Source organism: Dermacentor silvarum, chromosome 11 (assembly GCF_013339745.2).
Source record: "Dermacentor silvarum isolate Dsil-2018 chromosome 11, BIME_Dsil_1.4, whole genome shotgun sequence".
In the NCBI taxonomy this organism is placed as follows: Eukaryota; Metazoa; Arthropoda; class Arachnida; order Ixodida; family Ixodidae; genus Dermacentor; species Dermacentor silvarum.
Window position 1 is genome coordinate 27,077,376 of NC_051164.1, and position 11,539 is coordinate 27,088,914.

The 11,539-nt window shown below is 46.5% G+C and overlaps 1 protein-coding gene across 1 annotated transcript; it reads right to left on the reverse strand.

Annotated features, from left to right (window-relative positions):
• Nucleotides 1–9,095: 9,095 nt before the first annotated feature.
• LOC125941272 (putative nuclease HARBI1) lies at nt 9,096–11,143 on the reverse strand. Its single transcript, XM_049658253.1, has 3 exons — nt 11,068–11,143; nt 10,031–10,146; nt 9,096–9,629 (listed from the first exon to the last, which is right to left on the reverse strand). Exons 1-3 carry the CDS (start codon nt 11,141–11,143, stop codon nt 9,096–9,098), a joined length of 726 nt encoding a protein of 241 aa, XP_049514210.1.
• Between the last annotated feature and the right edge of the window lie 396 nt (nt 11,144–11,539).

Below are 11,539 nucleotides of genomic sequence, written 5' to 3' on the forward strand. Positions count from 1 at the left end.
AACAGCAACCAAAACTTTCAAACGAGAAAATTTGATATAGGGATCCAAGAAGAACGATAATACGGTTTAGTTTCCTGCATCAAATCTGCGCCATTACTCCCATCTCGACGAAACAGTTCTATTGTTTCCGTTTTTTTTTTGTTTGTTTTTTTTGTGAACGTTTAAAGCAGAAGTCGTCGAACCTAGTTTTTGTGTTGATGATGCTACGTCGTAGTTCGGCGCAGCGTTGTCGTCCATGTGCCGCATGAAATAACCGGCCTCGTTGCTTGAATAAACGGCCAGCTGAGGAGATGAGGAGGGCCGTGAAGTCCGGTGCGAGTGTGGGAAGGCACGAGGAGGCGGCGCGTTGGTTTTCCCACCATGCAACTTATACGGCGGTGTGTTTCTGCATTTTTATTTCGAGCATGCGTGACAAGGTCACATATTTGTGAAACCCTTCCAGCTATGAAACAGTTGCGAGTGTAGCGCTTTTATTTGTATTTTGTTCCGGTATAAGTTTTATTTTTGTTTGGACTAATTTTCCACAGCAAGAAGCTTTATATAGGGAGGATACAAGGAGCTTGGATAACAAAAACTTAAACTGCTCGATTCATGCTGATACCCAACAAATAATCTGTTTGAGCAGAGAATAGTGGCATCGCAGATGAGCATATTACAGATGAAACAGGCAGCTTTTTTTTAATCTTTATAAACTTGTCCTTCTCACAGAAATCCAGTGCATCCAAAAGGGCACGCGGAAAAGGAAGTCGAAGGTTCAATATCATGATTGGCCGAGTGGGTATCTGAGCTTCCAGCACTAGTTTGGTGCTCAGGATCAGCTGTTTGCGCTGTTACAGGAGTTGGACAGGTAGTTTGCAACAAATGAGATAAGTGACTAGAGACGGCCTGTGATATACATTCACCAAGGCTCATTGCCAGCCGTTCCGTAGCTTTTGTAACTGCCTTTTCCAGAGCGGCCTCTATAGTTGCAATAAGTAATAGGCCTTCGATTAGAGCTTGTCTGCCTATAACCCCCGCATAGCCAGATGCCCTTTCTTTCACAATGTTTATCGCCTTCGTCTTCTTTCTGTGGTTTTACGTGCCAAAACCAGCTCTGATTATGAGGCGCGCCGCAGTGAAGGGCTCCGCATTAATTTGAACCACCTGGGGTTCTTTAACGTGCACTAGAGCGCAAGCACACAGGCGTTTTCGCATTTTACCTCCATCACAATGCGGCCGCCTTGGCCGGGATTCAATCCCGTGACCTCGTGCTCAGCAGCGCAACGGAACGCCTTAGCTGACTGAGCCACCGCGGCGGCTGAATCGCCTCCTTCCTAGAGCAGCGTCGTCCGTCTATTATTTCAAACACCTGTAACTCTTGAGCCCTACCAGAACAGTTAGAACAATCGGCTGGATGATTTCCATCACAGAGACAGCATCGCTATTCTTGGGCACTGCGATCAATTTGAGCGTGTTCTTCCCCACATGCGCAACAACGTTGACCTTACTTACACCCTGCCATGCTGTGGCTGTATCAACAGCAATTACGACATTGAAGCGGACGTAATGCCAGTGGTGCAACTCTGAACACGAGGGGCCATACCTTTAGAGAGGCTGTTGTCACTTCATCGTCTTATCCGTCGTGACATTGTCTTCTTTCCTCACAGTAACAATATCTTCGATCTTTGTGGTCATCCGTTGGGTCATACCACCCTAGTTTCGCATCGCATGAACACAGGCGGTGCTGTTCCCATTCAAGGGACGCCTTATCGTTCGTCAGCACCTGAACACGCAGTTATACAAAGAAGAGGTCGACGAAATGCTTGAGAAGTGCATCGTAGAGCCTTGTTCCAGTTCTATGGCCTCCTCAGTCGTAGAAGGACAACATTTGGAGGTTTTCCATTGATTATCGCTATCTCAGCAAGGTCACCAAGGAGGACGTGTACCCTCTTCCACGGATCGACGACGCGTTAGACTGTTTGCAGGGTGCCAGTTACGTACTTCTCTTTAATTGACCTCCGATCTGGGTTGCTGTTGATGAACAGGATCGTGAGAAAACAGCTTTCGTTACACCTGATGGCTTCTTCCAATATAAAGTCACGCCGTTTGGGCATTGCAATGCCCCTGCCACCTTCGAACGCATGATGGACTCTCTTCTTCGCGGTCTTAAGTGGTGCATATGCCTCTGCTACCTATATATATTTGCCCAACTTCAAAAGCCATCTCCATCGCCTCTCCGTCGTTTTTGCCGTTTTCCAAAAAGCCTGTCTACAGCTCAAATCTGCTAAATGCCGTTTAGCGTGCCGTCAACAGCAAAGTCCTTGGCCACCGTGTTGACGCTGCTGGCATACAGCCTGACGCCGACAAGGTCCGTGCTGCAAAAGAACTCCTTCTTCCACGCTTGTCGAACGATGTCCGTAGCTTTAAGGACTTTGTTCCTGCTTTTGATGCCACATCGACAACTTCGCGGACATCGCCATCCCCATTACTGGTCTTATCAAGAAGGGCTTTCTTTTTCATGGGAACCTGATCAGGCCACAGCATTTTCCGACCTTATTACTAGACTCACGAATCGGCCAATTTGCCTCAGTTGACCCAGCCGCCGAAACCGAAGCTCGTACAAATGAGAGTGGTCATGGTATCGGCGCTATTTTTGCCCAGCCACAGAATGCCTTGTTCGGCTTTATTGCCTACGCTAGCCGACTCCTTTCTAGATCTGAGCAGAATGACTCAATGACCGAACATAAATGCCTTGTTCTCGTGTGGGCTATCGCGAACTTTCGTCCTACATTTACGGGCGACACTTCTCTGTTATTACGGATCACCATGCCCTCTATTGGCTACTTTCGCTGTAAGACCCTACGGCTCAGCCGCTGGGCATTGCGTCTACAGGAATACTCCTTTTCTGTGGCATATAAATCAGGGCGACTGCACCAGCACGTCGAATGCCTGTCTCGACATCCGGCTTGTCCACCTGATCTCCCCGACGACGACACTGATGCCTGCTTACTATCCATTACGGACTCTATCAACATCGTGATCTATAATCATCCATCGCCTCACCGTACAACCCTTGGAACCCCCCCCCCCCCCCCCGAACTCTAGATCTTCGTTGTAAACGAACGTGTGGTAGACAGGCGCAATTTTCATCCCAATGAAGCCGAGCTTCTTGTCGTCGTTCTGGAACACCTACGCTCGGACATGCTCGCGCACCATCACAATGTCCCCACCGCTGGCCACTTAGTCGTCACTCGCACTTATGACTGCGTGCGTCGGCGCTCCTTATGGCCTGCCCTTCACCGTTCCGTTCGACGATACTTTACAACTTGCGAGAGCTGTCAACGCCGCAAGTAACCCTCCTCGCGTCCAGCTGGCTTACTCCAACCGATCGACATGCCCGGCGGGTAGTTATTCCATGTTGGATGTTGTCAGCCGATGGATTGCCTTGTCCTTTCTAACAGAAATCCACATGCATGCAAAAGGGCCCGCGGAAGAGGAAGTCGAAGGTTCGATATCATCATTGCAAGGGTGGGTATCTGAGCTTCTATTACTATTTTGGTGCTCAGGATCAACTATATGCGCTGTTACAGGAGTTGGGCAGGTAGTTTGCATCAAATGTGATAAGTGACTACAGCTGCGCCACCGATGTCGCCGATTTTCTCCTTCGAGCTGGTATTAAACACCGCGGTGTTCATCATGAGCTCCTAACGGATCACGGCCGTTGATTCCTCGCCAAAGTCGTTGACGATCTTCTAGAATCCTGGTTCACTCATCAGTTCACGACAGCTTGCCATCCCCAAACTATTGTACTGACTGAGTGCCTCAACCGCATGCTAACCGACATGCTCGATATGTATATGTCGGAAGATCATCTAGATCGGGACTGTACATTGCGCTTTGTCACCTTCGCTTATAACTCTTCGCGCCATGACACTGCGGGCTATTCACCTTTCTATCTTATGTATAGCCACAACGCACTCCTGCGATTTGATTCCTTGCTTCGAACAGATTCACATTCGACGTGCTCCTACACATTGGATGCCATTGCCCGCACCAAAACTGCCCGCCGCGTTGCCCGTGACCGTCTTGTAGCATCTCAGACTGTTCATAAAACGCCTTACGATCGCCACAAACGAGATGCCCACTTTGATCTTGGCTCACTGGCCCTCCTCTGGCGGCCTTCGCGTCGCGTGGGCCTCTGCGAAAAGCTTGTACACAGAACTTGTTCACATATCGAGGCTCAAGCCCTACCACTCGGACTAGCTGTATACACCTTAGGCAGCACCAGGATGACGCTTTTTCTTCCGGGGATTTATGTTACAGTTTGGCATGTGCCGGCACCACCAGAACGGAAGAAGACAAGGCCGAGTGTTTTTTATTGGGCGAAGTCTTCATTGGGCGAACATTTGCAGCGAAAAACAGGCTACACTCAAAGCGCAATGATAGCGGTGAACACGATCGGCGATCATCGAAAATCTGATCTGCGGGTAAATCCTAGAGTAACATATGGATTACAAAAGTGGCCACTCCAGCCTAAAAGCGGCGGAGCTACCCAGCTTCATGCCGCGCGCTAGAGGGCAATACAACACTCCGTGTCTCCAAGGTAATGCGCGTACTAGTTATCTACAGCAGTAACTTTTCTAGTGCACTATACGTCTACTTGTCTATTGCTATCTTCGACTGGTCGCCTCCATCCTCCGAATCAGAGTCGGGCCGAGCCGGCGTGTCTCGAACTCGGAGGCAGAGGACAAGCGTGCAAGTCGAACGTGGGACTCGCACTAAGAGGACGAAATGCAATGCGAAGTCACGTGGCTACAGCAAAAACCCAGTTTAGAGTTGAAGCCGTGTCGAAGCCAAGCCAACGCTCCTGATGCTTCCAAGCAAAATGGCGGACGAGCGGATACGACCGTTTGGTGCGACCGCGACCGGCATGGGTGCGACGGTGGAATCCAGAGCACCGTCGCCAACAACTGCGCAGGCTCTTTTTCTGACAATGCTTGCGGGCGGTAAGTTTTTGTTAACTACTACACTAAACATCTGTGTGAATACTTGAACCGCTGCAAAGTGGTGGTATTTCAGAACTTTGCCGTTGTATTGACCTTTGCTTTGTTGCCGGAATTTCGTGCCGCTGTCATTAGTTGAAAATAATGAAATTCTGGGGCTTAACTTCACAGAGCCACGATATGATTATGCAGGATCCCGTAGGTGGTGGACTCGGTATTGTGACCACGTGAGGTTTTTTTAACGTGCATGCCATTAATCGCGAGCCTCTTTCCTTACGATTGCGTAACGAGAGATACTGTTGAAGTCGTGTACGCGTGTAAGCCTAACACTAGTGTTGACAAACAATCTTTATTGAAACACTGTTTATTGAAACCATTTAGCGTAAACAGTTTATTTGTGGCGACGCAGTGGGCCGGTTAATGTAGCGAACGTCGTAGCTATCCTCTGAGTACTGACGCAAACGATGTAGCGCTGGCATGTTTTTGCTAACTGGGCTGACGATGCTCGCCAACTGCGGCTGTTATCTGGCGTGTGCGCTTGCAGTGTATATGTCGTTGTTCCGTGAAAAACAAAAACGGCTGTAGACGTGAATTCTCCAAGCACGGTGAAAAGCTTGTATATTTTACCATTGCTGCAGTCAGGCTGTAGCACTCTTGCTACTGGTATGTAAGAATTTATGCAAAGCAACCGCCATGAATATTCCCTGAAAGTGGAGGAGTTGGGATGTCATGTCTCGAAAGCGCTTTGAATATTTTTGTGTTTTGGCACATAGCTAAAGTTGTCACTTGTGGAAGCCTGAAGCTGCCTCTGGCTTGTCTAGACGTTGCAGTGCACTTTTATTCTACAAGGCATTTGCCTGGGATGCTGAAAGTTCTGTTCATATGTGAGAATGGCTATCTTTGTAAAATAAATGCATTTTGAAGGAGCGTTTAGCTTTTCACTTTGACATGTGTAATCATTTGTTTTGCTAGGTTCACCTTCTGTATGTTCTGTACCTTCTGTTATTATAACAATTGTGTAACCATATTTTGAGACTGTGGGCATGCATTTCCATTCGTGCATTTTCGCATATGTACTGTTTATGCCTATCGCATCCGAAATGTGAAACGCTGCAGTGCAGTGTCAGGTTGTAGTGTGCTTACAGTTTAGCTATAATGAAAAGCAAAGGGCCACGATCCATTCATAGCCATCCTAGATATTAAGGATTTTCACACGTCATTTTACTATTGTTTCTTAACACTGACACTCTGTTTCAATTTTACAGTCATTCGAAGTTGAAAATCTGGCACAGCATATATAATACCCATTGCACTACATTATTATGTAACGACAATGTGTCAGTAATTCAGCACGGTTTGCACAGACGCAGCTGTTTGAACTAGTTGACATGGCAAAATTGGGGTTGCTCACTTACAGCTGTCTAGGCTTGCACACCGAACACATTGGTGCACATTGTTCATTACACAGTGCTTCGTCATGGATGTTTTAATGCCTGTGAATGTCATATCTATTCACACTGCACAACTAGCTTCTCCTTTCCCCTAAATGTTGTGAAAATATGATGCCTATGTCTACTCCTCGTCTTGCACATAACATCATGCTGCTTCAGTAGATATTATTGGTTACTGGCATATTTTACCAATTAGCCAAGTTATCAGTTCTATTATGTGAAATTAGTTTCGGTAAAAATTGCGTACATTAAGCTCACTGCTCGATCTGCTCATTTATTTGAATTTGTATAGATATTAAGTAGCCTCGTAGAAAAGGTCTGCCTTTTTGTTTTGTTCCACAGGCAGTGCAGCAACTGATGATCTGTCAGGAGATCTAGCAATAGAGCAACATCGACAATCTCGTGGTTCCTCTTCTGTAAATGGTATGTAAACATTTTCAGCTCGTTACAAGAACTACTTCAGTAAGGTCTTCATGAGAGCTAGTTGGTTCATATCTAGAACTGAGGTTTGAACAGCGTGAATAAAACAAGGACACCAAGAAACAAGTACCACAGACAAGCGCTGACTGCCAACTGGAAGTTTATTTCAAATTGTTCAGTCAGTTATACTTTTTCCAGCATAGGCATGCGCACACCAGTCACATAAACATCGGCAAAATCAGAAACATCATAATCTGGCATGCAAAAAAGCTCGACATAACCTCGCTTTGTTGGAGAAAGAAATACTTTTTTGCATGACATACTATGATGTGGATTTTGCAGATGTTTATGTAACTAGTGTACGCGTGCCTTTGCCGGAAAAGGTATAAATGGCTGAAGAACTTCAAATAAACTTCCAATTGGCAGTCAGCGCTTGTCTGTGCTATATGTTTCTTCGCGTCCTTGTTTTATTGGCGCTGTTGAAACCTCAGTTTGTCTTCAGAACACTTACTTTAAAAACTGCTGTAATGTGTTAAAACGCTTTGAACGCAGTCTAGTCTCCCTCACATGCTGACACCATCTCCAGATGCACAATTCCTTTAGGAACATTTTACACTGCATTCTTCATCTATCAACCAACGCACATACTCTAGCAGACAACACTTTAGTCTGAAGTCTAAAGACTGACCATACGTGGCCCTTGCGCCACAAAACACTACATTCATCATCACTTTAGCCTAAAGTGTTGCTCTTTAATGTTACTTTGTATTCGTTCCATTACCACCTCAATCCTTAACGCCTCCAATGTATCCCTGTTCAAGGAGGTAACGCAACAGTGACTGCGCTGTTCGTATTCATTGAGAGCAGCATTATGTAATGGTGTCTTTGGTAACTTTTCTCTGTTCAAGGCAGTCTGGAGGTGCACCTCACAGAATATTGTAGCAGTGTCCTACACCTATTCAGTTCATTTAACAAATTTGACTGCACATTTGGCTTTTTTGTGCAACACACCTTGTTTTATACAACGGTACCTTAACAACTGTGACTCGCAGTTGTCTGTCACTTTATCTGAAACGTTTCCCATCTCATTTACAGCTACCTGGAGTGATGGAGAGACAAAGCTGCTTCTTGATTATTATGCCAAGTATGCGCCATCTGTGGGGCCAATAAAGAAGTTTAAATGCAAGAGGGAAATGTTTGAGCAAATTGGCCGTGATATGTTTGCTTTACTCAATGTTTTGCGAACTGGTATTCAGTGCGAGACTCGCTTTAGGAACCATTGCGAAACGCAAATGCAATGAAGATCGCAACAATCGCACGTCTGGCCATTCACGCTGCAATGTGGTGTTTGAGGAAGAGTTTGCAGCGATTCGAGCTATAGATGACAGCCTAGAACCAGGGGTTATTCGGGGAGTAAAGAAAGTGACATACAAGAGGGTACCTTCTGCTGCACATGCCACTGCGGAGGACCCGAACCTCATGTCATCAGTCATCTAACCTGGATGACAATAGCCAGGCCTTCATCAACACAGCACTTCTAGAGCAAGTGAATAATGGCAGGCTTCATTGTGATGGTACTACACCAAAAGGGAGACCTGCGCGCCCAAGAAATCAACGGTCGAGTACTGACCGTATGAAGCATGTGAAGATGTTTTTGATGAGATGCACAACATGAACGAACAGCGCGAAGCTCGAAAAGAAAAAAAGAGAAAGAAAGTGCGAGGAAGCACGTGCACAGCGACATCAAGAAATCCTCCAAGCACATGCAGATTACATGGACGCACTGCGAAATATCGACAAGGAAAGGAGAATGAGCACACAGCGAGGCACACCGTAAACAATGTTTACAACATAATTGCATATTTATTTAAACTCCAAAGCAGCTGGACATTTTTTACGCGAGTAGCGTTTTTTTTTTTTTTTTCATTGCAAGAAGGACATGCAGTTCATTTCAGAACCATAAACGCAACAACTGCTTGCGTCAATAAAACTTTAAAAGCACTGTGTCTTACGCCTTGTTCATACATAAGAGAAATGCTTCTTGCACACTTTTCTTACACCATCATGACAGAATGAGCAAAGTATAAACGCTGTGCCAGGTTGCTCCGCTTCAGTTCACCAAGGCGCCGCAGGGCTGACTCTCTCTGTGTCGGTATGGACTGGCTTGCTTCCTTGCATTCTTCCTCTCGGTGAATGCGATGCTGAGCGATCTCTTGTTGTCTTTCCTGCAGGTCGTCATCAGTTAGATGTCGTCAACATTTAAATCCCCAACGTCAAGGCAAATATTGTGCAGTGTACAGCAAGCAATGATGAATTGCGTTATCTTGTCCACAGTTTGGAATTCAATATACCGCAGCTGGCGGAACCTCTGTTTGAGGCTGCTGAATGCGTTCTCGATCACGGCACACGTTGAAGAGTGACGGTGGTTGTACACAATCTGCGCATCTGTCATGGCACCAAAATCTTTGTATGGTGTAAGAAGGTGTTCCCGTATTGGATAGGCAGCATCTCCAAGAATGTGGTACTGGTTGATTTGGCAGATTGTTGGCAGATCCTCGTTCACTGTTGACAGCCTAAGGACTCTGGCATCGTGGATCTTGCTGGGGGTGCCTGTAAAAACGTCTTCAAATCTCCCATTGCTGTCGCATATGCCTTGCATGGTGATTGAAACTTGGTCATGTCTGTTTGTGTACGTTGATCTGAGTTTGTTGTTCGGGCACCTGATTGGAATGTATGTTCCGTCAATACACCCAAGCACGTTGGGAAATCCAGCAACCTGAGGAAAGGTATGTTTACCATGAAGTACCCATATCTGCTCAGTAATGCATGCAGACCATTGCAAGTGCTACTCACATACAAAACATGAAAGAACAGTGAATGACAAAAGCAACATAAGATGTGTAATAAACAGACAATGTTTTTATGCTTTCCAAGCCATTAAATTAATTGAATGGTAACACACAATATTACTCACAAATATGCGAGCCAAAAGCAACCACCCTGGGAAAATGATGAAATCCGCAACTAGTAACTGTACCGCTCATTTGAACCAGCCATATTGGCCTCAACACGTTCTTGGTTTCATATGATCTTGATGCAAGTGCTCAGTATGTGTACAATGGGATCCATCATCTCTTACGTTTGTTTCCAATGCATGCACCAAAAAAGTAAACTTACCTTTTCAAATTCTCTTGCAACAGCTTCCTTGTTGCTTGAAAAGGAGATCTCCTCTGGTGCAATGCTGCACATGAAGTCGAGAACACTATTTATAATAACCAGTTGTGTTGATTCAGCTGTATCAAAAAGAAGAGACACCTCCCTCATGGAAGCCTTGTTGGCCGCATACCTGGGTACATGAAAGAAATGAGCAGGTCATGAGCAACAAACTGCACTACTGCATAACGAAATGCTACAAGGTTTACCGTGATGTACCTTCATCGCCGTGCGTTCGTCAGCTCTTCACATCTCATGAGCACTTTCAAACTTTGACGTACCTAACACATAATCATGGTCATATTTTTGTTAAAATACACAAGGTAGGTAGCAATAATTCGTTCACGGGGGCGTCATGCATAAAGCGATATTATCCAGCTAGAGCACGCGAGTTTTTCATTTCCTGAACATGGGCAGTGCTCGTTGAACGTTGACAGAAACGCGTCGCACACGGCGTGTATCATTAGAGCACGAAATACAGACATATCGCCCTTAAAGCGTCCTACACTGTTTCGATATTTGCTTCATTCACTGCCACACGTTCACATTTTCTTATTACATTATGTTCAACGCGCCGCTACACAGCGGTGACGCACCGTGCAGCTAAGTCATTGCGCATTTTTTTCTTCAATTCGCGTTTCATTCCGCATCTAAGGCCACGCTTGAAGCAGAGTAAAGGCTGCATCATTACGGTTTCCTTACCAATACAAGGAAAGCATATGCTCCTCGGCCGTTTTGCCTGGTGAGCCACCGTGCCGTTTGTTCGATGGGAAGAAGCTGCACTGGGAGAAACGCTCAATTAAGGCGTAGCAGGATTTCCTAGGAAGCCGAAAGTTCCTGTGAAACTGACGAAGAAAGCATATTCAGTGTACATGAAACACGGTATTTCGCTGTAACGTCCTACCTCTTTCTCGGAGTACATCCGCACAACGTTCTTCACGTAGCCTGTAGCCTTCGGTATTCTTTTAGGCATGTCAACAGCTGGGAAAATTTCTGCTCACAAGTACGGTTGAAGTCGTCGTCACTCTCGGAGCTGTCGCTGCTGGATTCCACGTAAGCCAGCAAAGGTGAGGGCATCAACGCAACGCTCAAACTGTCTTTTATTGACATTTTTACGCGAAACAACGCGGTCCAAACGACGCAAAAACTTCGCGCGGCACGTCGCGACGCTGTGTTTGATACCGGAAACGCGAGACCGGAAACGCTCTCGGTCTCCGCGACTGTTCCGACGACAGGGCTCGGAGTGCCTCAGAGCGCTCGACGCGGGAGGGGGCGATCGAAAAGAACCAGCCGAACGCAAGGCGCGCACCCTCTTTCAACCAGCCGAAGACAACGCCGCTCGCGAGAGCGCTCTAGTAGAGCACTGCACGGGCTCGGGCTTACCCGAAAGCCCGGGCCGGTGGGCCGGGCCGGGCCGGGTAGAGGAGTTTTTTACACGGGCCCGGGCCGGGCTCGGGTTTTTTGACGCGGGCC